Source organism: Anabas testudineus, chromosome 8 (genome assembly GCF_900324465.2).
Source record: "Anabas testudineus chromosome 8, fAnaTes1.2, whole genome shotgun sequence".
Classification (NCBI taxonomy): Eukaryota; Metazoa; Chordata; class Actinopteri; order Anabantiformes; family Anabantidae; genus Anabas; species Anabas testudineus.
In genome coordinates, this window is record NC_046617.1 from 19,642,426 (window position 1) to 19,663,152 (window position 20,727).

Sequence of the window (20,727 nt, forward strand, 5' to 3'; positions counted from 1 at the left end):
AATAGATTGTTTCTTGCAGATGATAATACATTTTTGTACATGCAAACCTTCAGCACATCAGGCCCTTTGTGGTCAGACGTAAATAAATACATGATTTCTAAAGCTTTCAGTGTGCATGAGCATGAGCAGTGGCCTTAATAGTACTCTGATGAGACTAAATCCAGCTCCAAGAACCAAACCTGGTGAACGCCAGCTTTAGCTTTGCTGTATCTCATAAACAGACAACGGAGAAAATATCGAAACAAAACATCTGTATCAATTCAGAAACGGTGAAATGTGAAACCAAACATGAAAAAGAAACAAAGGACAGGAAATTCATGCTATCTCCTTTATCTGTCTTTGCCACAGTCAAAACTAACAATACAGGATGTGGTTTTATCATGCCAATGTAGACGTGTGTGAGAAGAAAAGTCCACGACTCTGCACTGAGGCACATTCTGCTTTATTGGTTTATTGTTCATTCACATTACGATTTGATAGAATTAATTCTAGTCAGCACTTCTAATAATATGTTTTATACATAATTCAGAGTGTGTTAAAAGTTGTACCATGCATTAGACGACAACAAGACAGGACTATAAAACCAAGAAAGAGGAAGTGTAACAGGCTGTGTGGAGCAGCACGACCCCATCTGGCGTCCGTCACTGCAGGTTCAGTGGTTGGCAGACAGACAGGTAGGAAGACAGGCAGGTGTGTCGCAGAGAGGGACAGAAAACACAAACACACACAGGTTAGGTTAGGTTTAGGTTTCCACGTTAACACAGTCTGTTCTGAGGACGGCGAAGTGAGACAGGAATGTATTTGTTTGTAAAACTTCAAACTGAATAAATTTATATATTTCCATCTTTCTCCATCTTCAAATAATGATTCACAATTCTTTTGTAATATCAGAGGGTTGTACATGAAGTAAACGACCTGGAGTATCACTAAAATACAGAGATTACTAATATGATACAGATGCATTCAAAATAAATCACAACTAAATTTATACAATTTAAAATCTGTACAGAATGAAAATCATATGTATATTATCTTAAATAAGTATATATATTTATATAAATAACATTCTTGTTCATCTAAATCTGGCACATTAAATCCTCTATCTTTAGGAGATTTGTAATGTTGTAATTTTAATTAATTCCTTAAGCTTTTAAGCTTTTCTGTTTTAAATGATTTGTTTTTCTATTTTCTGTAATTTTAGTTCATGCTTTGAAAAAGTCATTTAAATAATAATAAAGACATTTCAAAATAAATAAAAATACCACAGAAAACTAAAATATTTTAAACTAATTAAACATAAAATTGTATGTAATATTATTATAGTCTGATTCCTACATTTGCTTTAATTAGATCTTATGTTAACGAGTAATATAATAAAATGTTTTTTTTCATACAGTAGATGATATGTTGCTTAACACTGCTTCTCATATATTTGTATATTTTTCACTTGATTAAAAACTGGAAATCACTGAACATTCAGAAGAAAAATGAAGGTACAAATTTCCCCAAATTACTCAAATACAACAATATGTCATCTGCACAAAACTTGATATCAATATTTAATTAACCTGACTCCTGTGACAGGACTGTTTGTTATTTAAATCTAATTTTCACTGTGTTTGCTTCTATTGCTAAAGCAAAATCAAGAGGGGGAACTGGGCACTTCATAAATTCTCTCAGTAGTAAGTAATTAGTATGAAGGTGAAGTATATCTTAGTGGTGGGAAATGTATAGAACAATTGCACAAAATCTATCATTAAAAATAATTACAAAGACAGGGCCACTGAAGATGATAAAACTGATCAATCTAAACTGTGAAATATGTCTTTGTGTTTTTTTGTTGTTGTTTTTTTATGAATGTATATTTTAAAATAATTATGTTTGATTCATATCCAATAATTCTAGTAAAACCTTTAATAACCATTCATATGTTTACATAAATTGTTACTATCACAATTTAATCTCCTGAACTATCTAAAAATTAAAGAAATTCAACTACACTCATTGTTGGCATAAAAGGCTTTAATGTTTTGTTATTTGTCATTGTCTGTCATGACTATGAATTTTGGAAATCTTCAGATTTAGAAAACAAACAACATGGTTTCTGCTCTTCAACACAGAGGAATAAAAATAAAAACAGAAAAAATAAAGATGAAGAAAAAACAAACTGTCCAAAAAACATAGAGATAATAGAAATCTACATAATTATGGGAATTACACAAAACTAAGCAAAACACTGAGGTGGTGAATGAGGGAAAAGGAGAAATATGACCAGACTAAAAATAAAAATTAAATTAAATATCCAATAAAGCACAGAAATACTGGGGGGGAAAAGAATATGGACAAAAATGGTAGTTTGCAGCAGTGTAGTAGTTGTTGGATTTACAATTAAATCTGTGATCCAGAACAGACATTTAACACATCAAAAGCAGTCAAATGTAAAATGAATACAGTGAAATGTGTCATCTGCATTCTCAGAAAATCTGATTAAAGATTTGGACTAAGTGCAAACAAGTAATAGTTTTATTAGAGGATTTGTAGCCTGGAGCTTCCCCTGGTGGACAGAAGGAAAACGACATAAACTTTATAAAATCTGCAGCCAGAGGAGATAAATATGATCACAGGAAGTTTCCCTCTTATTAACATGGTGGACCTGACCTCATGACGTTTGTCTGTCTGCTATTTTTAACCCTGTCACCTTCAGGCTACTACACATTTCTGTGTGTTACCTGGTGGGTGAAGATATGAAATCAAACATAAGGACACAGGACAAATCTTCAACAAACACACTTCACAGCTCTTTTCAACAACGAGGAGCTCCAGACATCCAGACTGACAGATGAAATATTACACAGTAAACTTTTTTATTCAGATAAAACATAAAATATAGATTTTTTTCGTGTCCATTTTAAGCTTTATACAAAGTCACTTTCACTTTTTAAAATCTCTCATTAAGGCAGTTTGTACTAAAATATTCAGCAAATAGTATCTAACTACTTATTAAAACACGTCTAAATACTCTAAAGTTCTAAATCTTCTTTACTTTCTTACATCTTGAAATTGAAAGAGCCTGATTCAGTCATGTTGTTGACATAAAACCGCTGAAGGTCTTCGATTAAGAAGCAGAGAGGACAAGTTTAAACCTCTCTACGTTCAGTCCGTGTTCTGTTCAGGAAGCCAATGATGCAGACCAGAGCAAAAATCTGTCATGAAAACACAAGAAGAGGAGACGTAAAGAGCAGGACCCACCGCTCAGTAAACTGTGTTCTGATTGGTTCTTGCATGAGGCCCATTAGCTCAGCTTTTGTTCAGGTTACTGTAACACGTTTCTTCCTACTTACCAAGAGAGCTGCAGTGCTGAGAAAGACGCCCATCACCTTATCAGATGCTTTATTGGAAGGAGCCTCAGGGAGCTCAGGACAGTTCTGTGGAAAGAACACAGCTGTACTGTTGACTGACGGACTGACTGATAAGGTTGGATGTTTCAAACCCCGTTTGCCTCTTTCCCTCTTACCTGTGAGCAGTTGAAGTGAACAACCATTCCAAGGACAATGTCCACTAAAGCCAGAACAGCCAAGAGGACAGAGAGCTGAGAGGAGAGAGGAAAAGGTTAAAAGAGATGAAACTCACACTGTTCCACTGTGACACGGAGGATTTTAACAAGCAGCATCTCCACTTACTGTCAAACATCTAAAATATCAGGTAACGTCTCATTTACCAGTTTTTATTATTTTCAGGACAAAAGTTAATGAGACCTTTTCAACCCACCTTCACCTTGACACGATCAGAGACTCCATTAGTGCAGATACACTGAGCTCTACACTGAGTTTGTTTTGCTTTTGCTTGTGTGTTAGAAATAAAGTCTTACCATTTTGAGACCGAATGTCTTGTCTTTGCAGACACCGTAAATTCCACAGACACCAATGATCATCATCAGTGCACCTTGAATGATCAGAATCCACTGAACTGATGCAAAAAGAGACACTCGAGTCATTCACTATGTAACAGAAGCTAAATTATTGTCATGTTTGTTTCTGTTTTGTATCTGTACAATTATCAACTCACCTGTAGCAAACAGATCATTGTTTTTAGGGGCTTCAGCGTTCACCTTCCACCACAAGCCGAAACCTAAAAAGACTGAACCCATCACCTGCCCAACAGAAAACAAAAGTCCAGTGTGAACACTCAGAACTGATAACACTTTTTTCCTCTTATCAAATGATCAAGATCCCGATCTCTCAGTTACTAGTGTAGAATAGTGTAGAATAGACTTAAATATTTAAAACGCATCAAATCAGACAGTAAAAAATCATTAAAAGAAAAATAAAATCTTTAGCAGCTGCAACAAGAAAGTTATGAACATGATAATGCATTAATAAATTATAATCTAATGATATAATGTCATATTAATATTACTGCTTTTACTGAAGTACATATACGTACTTCTTCCACTACAATTACATTTAGTTATTTATCAGACGCTTTTATCTAAAGCAGCAAAGTGAGGTACAAAGCTAAATATCTAAATATCTAAAGGAGATGAACTATAAACTAACGTGATATAGAAAGAGCTGTTTCAGTTTCGTGGGCTGTAAGTGCAAGATTTCTTTCTTTCTTTTTTTTTTTTTTTTTAAGGTTTTAAGTGCCGAGCAAATTTCAGAAAGGCGAATGGTTTTCACCGGGATCTTTTGAGGTGAGGTGAGCGCGTTCAGGTGATATTGAGTTGATCACTCTGTAGATCAGAGTCAGGACTTTGAACCTGATGCAGCAGCTGAATGAGTTGTGTTGTATAGTCTGAAAGGTAGGGTCTGATCCTTGTGATGCTGAACAGGGTAAATCTACATGATGTGGAGACAGAGGGGATGTGGTCGGTAAACCTCAGCTCATCATCAATGATCACCCCAGGTTTCTACTACACTACACTACAGCAAACATCTGGATTTAAAGCTGCCACCTTTATCTCATTAGATTTTACCTTTTTAATTAGCTCTAATTAGTTCAGTAGCGTCTCTTTTTTATTATCCTTCATGTTAAGGTTGAATAATTAAATTCATTTGTCCTACCAAACTGTGCAGTCAGATATTTGATGAACTTACCTCAAATATCATGCAGAGATGGATGAGGATATATTTGAAGATGATGCCACATTCACACTGAACCATGATGACCAGTTTGTAACAGAAACCGTCTGCAAGAAGCAACTTAAAACTCTCGTTTTAAAGTCTGGATGAGCATCATGCTCCACCTTTTTGACCTCGCTCTGTCCTCTCATTGGCTGAGAGCTGTGACTGACAGATCACCCATTAGCTGCAGCAGTGCATTTTTTTCCAATGGATTTTTTCATGTGATGGTTTTGCAGGTGACATGTTTTTGTTGCCACAAACCACAGAAAAAACAAGTGTAGAGCAACTATAGGTTAAAAAAGCCTTTAAACAACAAAACTCACTATAACATAGTAGTTACCATGACAGTAGCCTCATTATAAAAGACACACTTAGGTCACATTTATCCAAAAGTTAATTAACCAGGGATGATGTTGAAGGTAATTTAACATAACTGTTTAATTTGAATTTACTGATTGTTAGAATTTGTTTTTGCACCTCTGCACCTGTCTAAACTGTGGCGGGAGGCTTAATGTACATATGGCAGACAAGCATGTAACCTGCAACTCAGGTGGATGATGGAGGCACACAACTACAAGGTGGTAAGTTTAGGTGTTAATCTCATTCTTTCCTGTGGAGCAGCGTGGTTTGTTGCTACTGGACAAATGTATCCCAAAGACAGGCTAAAATAAACCACAATAATATGTTTTTATTAATTAGTTGATAAATTAATCTAGCCACAGGGGTTGCAAGCCAGTGATTTCTGTGCCTGTCCCAAGCCCGGATAAATAGAGAGGATTGCGTCAGGAAGGGCATCCGGCGTAAAAATTGCCAAAATAACCATGCAAATCATTCACAAGACTTTCATACCGGATCGGTCGAGGCCCGGGTTAACAACGACCGCTACCGATGCTGTTAACCTACAGGGTGTCGGTGGAAATTTGACTACTGTTGGTCGAAGAAAGAGGGGAGGCAGAAGGGTTCGTGGTCAGAGAGAGAAGGGGAAAGGCAGGGACATAGATCTGAGAATAGGGACTCTTAACGTTGGTACGATGACAGGGAAAGGCAGAGAGCTGGCAGACATGATGGAGAGAAGGAAGGTAGATGTTCTGTGTGTGCAGGAGACAAGGTGGAAGGGCAGCAAGGCACGTAGTATTGAAGGAGGATACAAACTGTTCTACCATGGTGTGGATAGGAAGAGAAACGGGGTAGGAGTGATCCTGAAGGGGGAGTTTGTAAACAGTGTTCTAGAGGTGAAAAGAGTCTCAGACAGGGTGATGAGCATAAAGCTAGAAATTGAAGGGGTGATGGTGAATGTAGTCAGTGGGTATGCGCCACAGGTTGGCTGTGAGTTAGAAGAGAAGGAGAGATTCAGGAGTGAGTTTGATGAGGTCATAGAGAGTATCCCCAGAGGAGAGAGAGTTGTTGTTGGAGCAGACTTCAATGGGCATGTTGGTGAGGGCAACAGAGGTGATGAGGAGGTGATGGGCAGGTTTGGTGTAAAGGAAAGGAATCTGGAAGGACAGATGGTGGTGGACTTTGCTAAGAGGATGGAAATGGCTGTAGTCAACACTTACTTCTAGAAGAGAGAGGAACATAGAGTGACATACAGAAGTGGAGGTAGGAGTACTCAGGTGGACTACATCCTATGTAGACGAGGTCATTTGAGAGAGGTTAGTGACTGCAAAGTGGTGGTAGGAGAGAGTGTAGCCAGACAGCACCGCATGGTGGTGTGTAAGATGACTCTAGAGGTCAGGAAGAAGAAGAGAGGGAAGACAGAAGAGAAGACCAAGTGGTGGAAGCTAAAGAATGAAGAAACTTGTGAGGAATTCAGACAGAAGTTGAGACAGGTTCTGGGTGGTCAGGATGAGCTTCCAGATGACTGGGAAACTACAGCAGAGGTTATCAGGGAAACAGGTAGGAAGGTGCTAGGTGTGTCATCTGGAAAGAGGAAAGAAGGTAAAGACACTTGGTGGTGGAATGAGGAAGTACAGGAATGTGTCAAGAGGAAGAGGTTGGCTAGAAGGAAGTGGGATGTAGAAAAGACTGAGGAAAGTAGACAGGAGTACAAGGAAGCGCAGCGTAGAGTGAAGAGGGAGGTGGCAAAGGCCAAACAGAAAGCTTACGATGAGCTGTATGACAGGTTAGACACAAAGGAAGGAGAGAAGGACTTGTACAGGCTAGCCAGACAGAGAGATAGAGATGGGAAGGATGTGCAACAGGTAAGGGTGATTAAGGACAGAGATGGAAAGGTGCTAACAACCCAGGAGAGTGTGCAGAAAAGATGGAAGGAGTATTTTGAGGATCTGATGAATGAGGAAAATGACAGGGAAAGAAGAGAGGAAGATGTGGATGTTGTGGAGCAGGAAATAGCAGAGATTGGAAAGGATGAGGTTAGGAAGGCTCTGAAAAGGATGAAGAGTGGAAAGGCTCATGGTCCTGATGACGTACCTGTGGAGGTGTGGAAGTGCTTAGGAGAGGCAGCAGTGGAGTTTCTAACCAGTTTGTTCAATAGGATTCTAGAGAGTGAGAAGATGCCTGAGGAATGGAGGAGAAGTGTTCTGGTTCCGATCTTTAAGAACAAGGGTGACACGCAGAACTGCAGCAACTATAGAGGAATAAAGTTGATGAGCCACACAATGAAGCTGTGGGAAAGAGTAGTGGAAGCCAGGCTTAGGAAGAAGGTGGAGATTTGTGAGCAGCAGTATGGTTTCATGCCCCGTAAGAGCACCACTGATGCCATTTTTGCCTTGAGAATGTTGATGGCAAAGTACAGAGATGGTCAGAAGGAGCTGCATTGTGTCTTTGTAGATTTAGAGAAGGCGTATGACGGGGTGCCGAGGGAAGAGCTGTGGTACTGTATGAGGTCGTCGGGAGTGGCAGAGAAGTACGTCAGACTAGTTCAGGACATGTATGAGAGAAGTATGACGGTGGTGAGATGTGCTGTAGGTCAGACAGAGGAGTTCAAGGTGGAGGTGGGACTACACCAAGGATCAGCTTTGAGTCCCTTCTTGTTTGCTATGCTGATGGACAGGCTGACAGATGAGGTCAGACAGGAATCTCCCTGGACAATGATGTTTGCGGATGACATTGTGATTTGCAGTGAGAGTAGAGAGCAGGTGGAGGAACAGCTGGAAAGGTGGAGGTTTGCTCTGGAAAGAAGAGGCATGAAGGTCAGTGGTAGTAAGACAGAATACATGTGTCTGAACGAGAGGGATCAAGGTAGAAATGTTAGGTTACAGGGGGCTGAGGTGAAGAAGGTGCAGGAGTTTAAGTACTTGGGGTCAACAGTTCAGTGTGATGGAGAGTGTGGAAAAGAGGTGAAGAGGAGAGTGCAGGCAGGTTGGAGCGGGTGGAGGAAAGTGTCAGGAGTGTTGTGTGACAAAAGAGTGTCAGCAAGACTCAAAGGAAAGGTCTACAAGACAGTGGTGAGACCAGCTCTGCTCTATGGGTTAGAGACGGTAGCAGTGAGAAAGAGACAAGAGGCTGAGATGGAGGTAGCAGAGATGAAGATGTTGAGGTTCTCCTTAGGAGTGACCAGGTTAGACAGAATAAGGAACGAGTACATCAGAGGGACGGCTCACGTTGCCTGAGTTAGTAACAAAGTCAGAGAGGCCAGACTGAGGTGGTTTGGACATGTTCAGAGGAGGGATAGTGAATATATTGGTAGAAGGATGTTGGAGATGGAGCTGCCAGGCAGGAGGACAAGAGGACGACCAAGGAGGAGATATATGGATGTCTTAACAGAGGACATGAGGTTGGCTAGTGTTAGGGTAGAAGATGTTCATGATAGATTTAGGTGGAAAAGGATGATTCGCTGTGGCAACCCCTGATGGGAAAAGCCGAAAGAAGAAGAAGATTAATTAGTTGATAAATTAAACCTGATGAGTCACATCCTCTTATCGTTTGCAGTGGTGTGCCACAGGGTTCTATTCATAGACACTTTACATTCTACACGAATAACATTATTTTACCTGATAAATTTTTTAATTCTCATTTTTATGGAGCTGAGAAACTCTAATTTGCCCAACTCAGGCTTTAAATAATCTCCACTCATCTTTCACATAGAAGGAATAATTAACATTACACAATATTATAATAATTTTCTACATCAGTAGCTGATGGTTTCACTTCTAAAAGTATTCGAACATGTGACTGACAGCTGTGTCCTATTACATTAAATTTTCAAACATAAATAGCACTGAATGTCTGTCCAGACTGTATTTATAGTTGTTTATAGTGTAACATGAAAACCAGAGAGCTGTCTAAATGTGTTCGTTTAATTGCCCTCTTTTTTATCTAGTTGCATGAAAATCTGACCACATTTTAGGTCATATTTATGCAGAAGTAGGTGTACATCAGGTGAGTTGTTCATTTACTTTATAGTAATGTTTAGTTTTCTGCACAGTAACTAATTTAAATTTGTTTGACTTTTATTCAGTTTGTTCAGAGCTCATAGCAACTGCTGATCTTTTCCTAATGATACAGTCTGAGACCCGATGTGAACAGGGCCTCTGAGAGCATCTGTCAGCTCATCCGTCCTTTTCTACCTGCTAACCCCACAACACAGACACGTTCAGTGAATGTTTAAATACTTGCTGTGAGTCCAGATGATAACTGTTCTTTTCCTGTGACTGAAATTGAACTGGGTTTATGTGTTGATCGGTCTTGATCTGGGTTGGAGCTGAGCTGTGGGTACTTCTGAAACGTGTCTTTGGGTTGTGGCTTTTAAACTAGTAAATTGTATGTTTAGAATGTGGTTTGATCTTTCACGCTAGTTAAAAGTCTATTTACTAGCTGCAGAGCTTCACCTGCTGAGGTTAGATTTTAATTTATTTTATCACCCATTGTGGTTTTTGTGACCTGGTTTGAATTTTATGGTTTTGTACTGAAGGTGACAGTAACAGTGTTTCTGAAACCCACATATAATAATTCAGTTCATTCTTGATTAAAAGAAACGCTGCTGTTGTTTTTCTTTACGTTGCTGCATTGTTTGTGTTCATATATATAAACACTGGAACATTAAAAGTGTAGTTAACAACACAGAAGGACATCCAGCCTGGTACCACAGTGAGATTACTGAGTGCCACTAAACTACAGACGTTCCTACAGACACCATGGTTTATTTTTTTACTACCAATCGTTTTTCATGACCTGTGAGGTTGTGGCTGGATTAAGAGTAATGGCTGCTCAGCTCTCAGTGAAACAGGCTGTTTCCATCATTGCAGGTTGGGCGGGTGTCAGAGGGACAGGTAGAAGGAGAGAGACGGGGGCTGACAGAGTTGGACTCACAGAGTGGGTGAGTCAGACGGACGTTGATTCAACTACACTCATTGTTAGTATTTGTTTTTTCACCTCTGCACCTGCTTAAACTGTGGCAGGAGGCATCATTTACATATTGCAGACAAGCATGTAAAGGTGGGTGGTGGAGGCAAACTACAAGGTGGTAAATTTAATCTGATTCTTTCCTGTGGAGTGGTTTGATGTTACTGGACAAACGTAGCCCAAAGACAGGCTAAAATAAACCACAATAATATGTTTTATTAATCAGTTGATAAATGAAACTTGATGAAGCACATCCTCTTATTGTTTGTAGTGGTGTGCCACAGGGCTCTATTCATAGACACTTTACATTCTACATGAATAACATTAGTTTACCTGATTAATATTTTAATTCTCATTTTTATGGAGCTGAGAAACTCTCATTTGCTAAACTCAGGCTTTAAATAATCTCCACTCATCTTCCATATGTTTCATCCTGGGCTGCGCACTGGAGTCCATCAAGGAGGTGGCTGACAGGAGGATGTTGGCTAAACTAACATCCATCATGGATAACCCCTCCCACCCCCTGCACCAAACTGTAGAGGCTCTTACCAGCTTCTTCAGCATGAGACATACACCCACAGTGCAAGAAGGAGCGCTACCGCAGGTCATTCCTCCCCACAGCCATCAGACTATACAACACAGTACTACAGTGACACACTATGTACCTACACAGTGTATTTCATTCATTGTTGCTGTTGTTGTTTATGTCATTTGCTTTTATACTGGTGTTAACTTTATTTTTGGTTATATTATTGTTGTTTGGTGTGTAATTAACTAATTAACTTAATTGTCTTGTAATTTAATTATTTTTTTCTTGTGTAGTTAATATTGATGCTGTCCAATGTATACTGCTTTTTTCAATACTGTCCTATTTAATGTCACCTTGCTGCTGTAGACAGAAGAATTTCCCCATCGTGGGATGAATAAAGTCTATCTATCTATCTATATAGAAGGAATAATTAACATTACACAATATTATAATAATTTTCCACATCAGTAGCTGATGGTTTCACTTCTAAAAGTATTCGAACATGTGACTGACAGCTGTGTCCTATTACATTAATTTTTCAAACATAAATAGTACTGAATGTCTGTTTAGACTGTATTTATAGTTGTTTATAGTTTAGCATGAAAACCAGAGAGCTGTCTAAATGCGTTTGTTTAATTTCTTTATTTTTTATCTAGCATAAAAATCTGACCACATCTTAGATCATATTTAAAAGTAGGTGCACAGCATGGCAGTTGTTCATTTACTTTATGACACAAATTGTTTTTATAATAAGTAGAACCACAGAGTTACAGTTCTATGTTTTTGTCAACTAAATTTTGACGATCAAAATCTAATCAGTTCACCCTGGAGTCCTCGTGGACGTTTGTTCCTAATTTGAAGGAATCCCAACAGTGATATTGTGTTCCTGGGTAAAATGGGATAGATAGCCACAGTGACCTTGACCTTTGACCTTTTAACACCACAGTATCATTAGTTCATGCTTGTGTCTGTTCTCTGCACGTCTATCACTGTCAGTTTCCTCCACTACATTAGACAATATTACCCAAATCATCACTGTGTTTTCACACAGACTGTGCTCCTCCCATCTTGTTTGTATTTCTCCTGCGTGTTTAAATACTGTGTTTGTGTTTTTTATATTTATATATTTATCCTGAAACTGAAAGTTCCTACGAAATGTTCTTACACAATGTACGATGACGATTAAGGTTATCTTACAGTAAACATTGGTGCTGAATATATTCTGAACCTAAACTCCACAGGATGGAAACACAGAGAGCAAAGGAGCTGGTGATGGACTTCAGGAAATCTGGGAGTCCTGTCATCCCTCTCTTTATACAGGGGGAGGAGGTGGAGGTCAAATCTTAGTACAAATACCTGGGAGTGAACTTGGAGAATAAACTGGACTGGACTAAAAACTCATCAGCATTGTACAAGAAGGCTCAGAGCCAGATGTACTTCCTGAGGAGACTCAGGTCCTTAACTGTCTGCAGCACCATGCTGAGGATGTTCTATGAGTCTGTGGTTCCAGTGTCATCTTCTATGCTGTGGTTTGCTGGGGCGGCAACATGAAGGTGGAGACACTAACAGACTAAACAAACTGATTAAGAGGGCTAGGCTCTGTTCTGGGGGTGGAGCTGGACCCTCTACATGTTGTAGCTGAGAGGAGGATGCTGTCCAAACTCCTCAGTACTGGACAATCCCTCCCACCCACTGGACAAGGGAATTATTAACATTAAGTCCACAGAGAACCACAGGAGGTCGTTTCTACCTGTGACCATCAATCTGTACAATCCCTCCCCCCTCTGTAAGCGGTGGGGGAAGTGATAGTTGTGTCTTATACTAGCTGTCATTGCACAATAGGCTGTAATTATTGACCCATTTTCATTCATCTATGTTACATATTCTGAATATATATATATATAGTTTTTCTGTAATGATGTTACTTATTTATGTTGTTGTGGATCTTTCCTGGTTGTGGTTCCTTTCTTTCTGTCTGTGTTGAGAACAATTGTAATGAGGTAAAACTATTTCCCTCTTGGATTAATAAAGTTTTTTAGAATATTGAATCTTGACAGAAATTAATCACAACGTGTTCCACCTGCTTCCCTCTGGGTGGCGCTAGAGAACAGTGTTCTCCACCAACAACAACCACAGACATGAACAGTTTCTTCTTACATCAGTTCTGGACTAACTTAAACAACATCTGTGTGATAACCAACAACAACAATAAAACAATAGAAATAAAATCTGTACACATTGTACATACAGTACACAGGTTTGTACATTAAAGTCAGATTTGAAGTAACTTTACTTGAAGTAGTACTGCACTGACTGCAGACGCTCTGTCACTTGGGAACCACAAGGTGGCGCTAACACATTAAAAACCCACTGAGCTGAAGGTTTGATTCCTCCTGTGCAGACTGCAGCTGTCAGCCTCTTTATATTTAACATCCTCCCATGTTACTTTGGCTAATGAGGAGCTTTTATTTGAGTTTATTAATTAGTGCTTTAAAAATAAACATGTAAGCTAAGACTATAATATAGTTTATATATATATAATTGAATTTATGATTTTAATATGCTTAGATTGAACAGTTAAATAGTAAGAGTTAAGAAAAACTCCACTGACTCTATTGTGTTAAATGTAAATGTGAATACACATCAGATATAATGCACCTTATTATATAATCTAATGTGTAAAATTTCAGATATTTACTTTATGTCTCATAGTAAATGTTCAATCATATTGATAATAGAAAGAAAAACTAGATTATTATTATTATTATTATTATTATTATTATTATTATTATTATTATTGTATATTTAAGGTGACTTAGAGAGAAATGTTTTGACTGGAAATACTTCAAAATACTAAAAATGTGTAATGTGGAGGGATAAGAACATTAATAATAATAAATGAAATAGCTAATGATTAGAATTCAAGTTTGGATTTATTGATGATAAATATACAGTAACATCTGTTCAAGTTAATTATCTGAGTTAAATAATTCAACCTTTATAATAAATATATGTTGATCATTGTCTTTTCTCGGTGAGGGTGGAGGAGCAGGGAGCGGGGAGCGGGGAGCGGGGAGGAGGCGGACCTCAGACCAGCCCACCTCACCTCCCTCTCCTGTGTCTCTGAGCCCGGTCTGAGAACAATCCGACCGTGGATCAGTTGTGTCGGGCTCCTCCACTCCACGACCGGGACTCAGACCAGAGGGAGTCGTGTTCAGGTCCGACGCCGAGACTCATCAGAGCGGAGCGCGGCGAGGGAGCGGACGGAGCCACCGGACGGGAGAGAACGCGAGGGGAAGGCTGGTAGGAACGACCGAGGGCTTCACGGCTCCTTTACGGCAGAAACCCAGCGAGCAGCAGCGGGGGACCCGGAGCTGGTTGGCCCCGCAGAAGGAGGAGTGTGACCGCCGAGCTAATTCCCAACACCGTCTATTACTGGCAGCGACAGCGGAGCTAGCGGAATGGAAAGCTAGCAGGCGGCTAACGTTAGCAGCTAATTAGCTCCAGAGGCTCCGGGACTCGGACTGTGATCCTCATTAAATAGGTCAGTGAGCGGCGGCACCTGGTCCTTTGTACCGAAACCTGTAGTTCATGTGCTCGGTCCGGACCCACGATGGTCTGTGTCGAATAGCTGGCGATAAATTAGACGGTAAACTGTGCGAGATTCATGAAAACCCGTCTGCGCGTCTTGGGAGAAGCTGAACCCATTGTGAGAACCGAGCTGCGGGTGAATCCGGAGCGGAGTCGAGGAGAAGCCGGTGACTGGAGCCTCTCTGCCGTCCAATGTTAATGTCGACCGACGTTGCATCTATCATGCTTCCCGTTAGTCGGGGGATAATGGACCGGGAAAGAGACCTTGACACTACAGCCGGACCCCACGCGAACGCGCCCGGGGGTCCTGCAGCTGTCCGGGGAATGAAGCGGGGAGACCCGGAGCCCGACGCTCAGACAGCCGCTGCCCTGGCGGACTTACCCGGGGCGGAGTGCAAAAGACCGCGGATAGACGGGACCGGGAGCGTGGTTGGTGACATTGGCCAGGTATGAACCTCGGCTCCTCACGTCTGTGTGTTTCTGTGGCTCCGGTCCCATCTGCCCTTCTGTCTCCTCTTTCTTCTCTTTCTCCTCTTTCTTCTCCTGAAGGCTTTTGTTCCCAGACATCAGCAGGGAATGATGTTTTGACAGGGCCCCCCCTCATCAACAACATAACCATGCATCACTGCAGCAAACACTGAATCCTCTAATTAAGAGCAAGTGGCAGATTTTGGTGAATTACACAAAAGTGTGGGGGGGTAGTGCAGTGTGGCTGCTCCATGAGAGGGGGGGGGCAGCATGACCAAGCCAGACAAAGGTAATATGATACAGGCTCCATTGCTATGACAGGCAGCACAGCACAGATCAGACCCATTCATCACTGTCTGCTGGAGGTAAACCAGTCACATGTTGCAGAGAACAGAGTCAGTTTTAATTCACGTGGATGAAATCATTTAGACCTGTGAGGATCTTTTGCAGTGAGTCACCAAAGCAAATCCTCATACACATGCATGTGCCATTAATGCCCCCCACCCTCCTCACACTTCCCCTTTTCCCCCGATTGTCGCTAGGTGTTAAAAGAGAGAAGCAGACAGGGCCTGGGGGAGGGGTCACCACAGTGAAAGACAAAGAACAGAGCCTTTTGGTGAAGGCTGAAGGAGTGAGGGGCTTGGGGGGGGCTCTACTTATAACACAGGTCTTCCCTGCTTTCATGACTGGACCTGCTGAGGCAGCAAAGCATCAGGAGCCGTCCCCCGTCTCCACCGGACTGAACAGTGCATATTGCTGCCGGGGCACGGGGTGCTGCTCCCTCGCTTTCTCTCCTCACGTCTATTTATTCCTTCTTCTTCTTTTCCGCTCTCCCAAACACGCACTACATCATTTTTAACACCTACACACTCTGAAGTGCCTCTAATCCAGCAGCACAAAGAGAGTTTTAGCTGACGTACGGCCTTTTAGTCCAGGGAAACGGTGCTAACAGTTGTCCAAGAGCAGGCCGACGTGGTTTGAGGTCATCGGCAGTTAATTGAATCCCAGGGAGCTGGTAAAATACTGTAACTGGCTGCGCGGCTGACCTGCTGCAATGACAAATGGGTTCCGTGTAATGCTGTGATGCCCGGCGAGCTTCACACAGGATGGTTGCTAGATGATGGGGAAAGGTTACAAGCCCGCCGGCAAAGATGATGTGACAATGAGCAGCGTGGCGTGGGGAGGTTTCTCGCTGGCCATTAGCCGTATTGATCGCCGGGCACTGGGGGTGGGTCAGGCTGGAAATTGGATAGAGTGGAGCAGAGAGACAGGAAGAGACGCCGAGATGGATGGAGAGAGGTGGGACGTGATTGATGGATGTGTATGGTAAAAGTGAGGGATGGTTGGAGGGAAAGAAACTGAATGTTTGGGAGAGAAAGGAGAAATAAAGGATGGAGGCACGAAGAGAGAAGGGAAACTAGAGCCATTAGCTTGCATACATGAGGCAGCATGATAAAGGATAAGAGGAAAGTGATGGATGGCAGGATGACACAGGATGATTTGTTGTGGGGAGAGATGAGCAGCAGGACAGACTCTGAATGAAGATGAGTGGCTGAATAACACTTGATTCAAAGGGGAAATAAAAAAGAAATTGACATTGAGAGCTGAATGGCGTTGGCTCACTGTAGCTGCATGCATGCTCTGGATGTGTGTGTGTGTTTGGGGGTGGGGGGGTGCTCCTATGACTAAATGCACCCAACCATTACCATAGGATTCCCATTGAGAGCTGAAGCTAGTGTATTGCTGACCTTCCCGGCTGACTCTAAATCAGGACTGTAATAATAAGAGTGCTGCCTTTTCTCCCTTTTGTTGCTCTCGTCTCCCCCACCTCTCCGCTCCAGACCCCTTCATAACCCCCCCTCCCAATCCATACTCGTCTCCCTTATAGCTGTCCTCTAACTCTCCCCCCCTCCTCTATCTCCCTTTCCCTGAGGCATATTTCCAGATTGCTAATTGACTCCTGGTTCACAGGATTTTAGTGTGCCAGTGATGCAAACCACTCCAAACCCTCCCCCCTTCACTATTTCTCTCTGCTGTCCCACCTCCCCCCACATGCACACACACCTCTTCTGCCATCTTTGCTTATATCTCTCTTGCTCAGTCCACCTCCTGTCACTCACTATCTGTCATTTGTCCCCTGAGCTCCACATTTGTCTTGTCTCCTGTTTTCCTCCCGTGTTCGTTTCTGTCCTCACCTCCCTCGTGTCTCTTTTCTTTCTTTTTTTAATTCTCTGTTGTGAGTATTGATGTGTCCCCTTGAGGCAATGCTGTGGTCCACTTGGCTGCAGTGGGAGTAGTGTTTGTAACTCGCTCTCTGTCCGTCTCCCTCTCTGTTTCAGAGAGCCGATTTGTCCTATCGTTGGCAGGAAAGAGGCTTTGTGTCGCGCTAACGAGATCAAAGCTCATTTAGTAGAGGGCATTAACCAGACTGATCGCTTTAACTTTAACTGATCCCTGATATGAGTGGACAGATCACTGACATAGGTTCCTACTGGTAGTGAACAGATTTAGTTTCGCCACAAACGGCGTTAATTACATTGAGTGTAGCTTGTTTCTGAAAAATAAGTGCACTCATGTAAAGTTTTCTCTCTGCCCAGTGAGAATTTAATCATATTAAGAGTCTGCTCCTGATGCATACAACGGTAAGTTAGTCACACTAAATTAACCTTATATTGAAAAAATGTTTTGCTGTGTACACAATAATATTCAGAGCAGAATCAGTGATTAATTATTGATAGTTTGATTAGTTGAATGATAGAAATTATATTTAACTCATTCAGCATTATTTTTATTTATTTTATTTAACCTGTATTTAACCATCTAAATCCTATTGAGATTAGCAAGTTCACAAGCAACTATAAAGTCTAAGTGCAAGTGGAATTTAATGAGAGCTGAACTGAAACGGTGCATTGTAGGATAGAATTTAAATGAATTGATCAAATTATCTATTCATATCTATTTTGAGACATCAGTTTGCTGTCTATTTCACATCTTACAGAGTTAAATAGTTATAAAATATTCAGTAGATTAATTAATTATTCAAAGAATTGATTTCTGCCCCTAATCATTGACATTAAATTATCAGTATAAACAGTTTTGCTGCCTTTACTAATATTTGCCCACCTGCTCGGTGGTTTTTAGAGCTTCTTTAGTAACGTGCATAAACCCTGGGAGCTTTTGTGTAACTGTAGACTGATTAGTGTCCTTCAGAATTCAGCAGCCTGAATTATTCACATATAAGAAGAAACATCCTCAGATGAGGAAGAGCGTGGCAGAGACAGAGGAGGCTCAGGTTGTGCGTCCGCCGTGCACAGTCCCACCCGGTCTCACGCTCTCTCCAGCAATCAGTTTAATGATTGCTGGTAAACTTTGAGCTGCACAGCCGTGGAGTCACCCTTGACTTTTGAACCGATAAGCTAAAAATTCCCCACATGAAGTTGCTCAACGCTGTTGTTCTCACTCACTCACTCGCTCTTGCTTTCAGTTTGTGTTCAGTTCATTTCGGCACGCTGTATGGGCACAAGTGAGCAAAAATAAAAATCACACTGAAGGAACACAGACCATTCCTAAAAGAAGAAAATGACTCTGTTGTTCTCCGGCTCTTTACACCAGTCGTTGCTCCTTAACGTGACACTCTCATGTTAACGTTTCCTTTATGGTCACCAGCTCCCCCACCCTCCATGCCTCCTACCCAAGGCTGCCCCCAAACTGTCACATGTGCTTCCATCTCCACCCCCAACGCATCGTGTTTCTCTTACATGGGGTCATCTGTGATGCAGACCACAGTCTCAGCTGCCTCACTGTCATAAATGTAAGGGACATTCAGCTGTGAGCTACCTACCTGGTACCGGACCTCGCAAACATCGGCCATTAGCACACCTTCATACCGAGTGCAAATACTTTAATAAGTGGATCGAGTGATGCCTAGTGCTCATCCCAGACATCATTAAATAAATGTACTACTCATAATCTGTTGAAGCATGAAATGAAAACCTGAAATAAACACGTGTTCCACTTTCATTTATTAGACCCTGTGACGTAAAGCTTGCGCATGCTGCTCTACAGAGTGAAATAATTAAGGCTGACAGAAAACAATGAAGCAGCCTGTGCAGCATATTGATGGAGGTTACAGGGCAGAAACATACACACAGCATCTCACTTTTAAACATAAAGTAAAAGCTCTAAATTCTCAGTAAGCAGTTTCACATTACACATATTTTTACACACAGTACAAATACTTGTCATGTCATCAAAGGTATAGAGGTATCTGAGACCAGCTAATTAATTTGAGGCCTTGGTGGTTTATCAGTGGACCTCTGCAGTTCACAGTTAGCACTTGTAATGTTATGTAATGTGAAATTTGGCTTTTGTAAACTGGTCATGATATTTAGTCATGCAAATTAGATTTCTAAAAGTGTTTTCTAAAGGTCAGGGCTGTGATAAGAGCAGAAACAGAAGATGCAGCTCCTACAATGAACTGAATGCATGGATGACAAGATGGTTCTGTATTTTATACAGCTTAGAGGTTGATTCAGGATTTGATCCTTAAACTACAAGTCAGAGTCAAGTCTAAATGAGGCTGAGAGTAAAACACCAAGAGAGAAAAAAGCGTTTTTGAAAACACTTACCAGGCAGCTCATGTCAGTGACTGGTCTTGATGAATTTTTAATTCAACCAATTATCTGAACAAGTTCCCCTAAGGTTTGTTTTAGGAAGATATTTAATTTAATAGGAAGAAAAGAAATGCTGGACTCAGCTGAGTCCTACTAGTTTTACTACAATTAGAAAATCGCAGTATCACGATATATTGTATCATGACATATCACAATACACGTTTCATTGCCAACACAAACTCGAGTAGATCAGCATAACTTTGACCTCCAGCTCATTTGTTGTTATTAACCATCCAGGTGGTCGGAGGAGAGGAGACAGTCATCAGTAAATAAATGTCAGCTTGTAGTGATATTACAACATGCACAAAAAGGTTAGTGGATAGTGAATCACCTTGAGTCACGTCAGTCCTGTAAACCCTGACTGTGAGGAGTAGTTACAGTCTGTGTGAACCCATCACAGTTTACAGCGCTGCCGTGACTCAGTTTGGTTAGCCGGCTGTGGCTGTCTTATTTCTGGTGAATCGGTGAGACAGAAAATCAGAACAAGGGAAATATTTGACTTAAGTTACACAGCATATGGTTCTAGGTTCATACAGTATTAATACACGATACAACTGGACTGATCTGAGCTGTGTTTGTGTTTGTTGAAGCGATTTTACCCCTGGTTATGAGATGTGAAGTGATGGAAGTCGAGTGAACGGTGTGAGGATTCTTCTTTGTTTTCTAGCTAACAGCTGCCTGCAGATATCAGGCTGATGTCTTATTAGCACAAACTGTGGAGATGAATTAGTTTTCATTGTGTCTGTGCTCAAACTTATCGTTAAAGTGAAGCTACTACTGACATTAGTATTTATTTTTTACATTTTGCAGAATAATGATTCCCATCTGAGTCTTTTTGTGGTTTTTATTAAGTGCATGAAGACAAAACAATAGAAGCTGCGTCATGTTTCGGCTGTTTTGCATTTGCAGAAGAAAACAGACCCTTGGTTCACAGTTTATAGTCAGGAATCTTCTTTTATAGTTCGGTCTAAAATGTGCAGTTTTATATTCAAGGAAACAACTGTGCTGCTCATTTGTTGGTGAAGAAATCCAAATTCCT

At 41.0% G+C, this 20,727-nt stretch overlaps 2 protein-coding genes across 8 annotated transcripts in view; one reads left to right on the plus strand and one right to left on the minus strand.

Annotated features, from left to right (window-relative positions):
• Window positions 1-436: 436 nt before the first annotated feature.
• Window positions 437-5,177, minus strand: LOC113160510 (tetraspanin-17-like). The gene is made up of 6 exons (XM_026357810.1): window positions 5,097-5,177; window positions 4,066-4,150; window positions 3,869-3,966; window positions 3,515-3,589; window positions 3,342-3,425; window positions 437-644 (listed from the first exon to the last, which is right to left on the minus strand). The coding sequence occupies exons 1-6, from the start codon at window positions 5,160-5,162 to the stop codon at window positions 642-644; spliced, it is 411 nt and encodes a 136-aa protein (XP_026213595.1). The 5' UTR covers window positions 5,163-5,177; the 3' UTR covers window positions 437-641.
• An 8,917-nt stretch (window positions 5,178-14,094) lies between these two features.
• The window catches only part of LOC113160412 (RNA binding protein fox-1 homolog 2-like), a 46,196-nt gene continuing 39,563 nt past the window's right edge, over window positions 14,095-20,727 (plus strand). For all 7 annotated transcript variants that reach the window (XR_003298692.1, XR_003298691.1, XM_026357652.1 and 4 more), the window contains exon 1: window positions 14,095-14,994. Coding sequence is in view for 5 of the 7 variants with exons in the window: in XM_026357652.1 (XP_026213437.1) it covers window positions 14,740-14,994 (255 nt within the window). In the remaining 2 variants the exon portion in view is untranslated. The remainder of the gene's footprint in view (window positions 14,995-20,727) is intronic.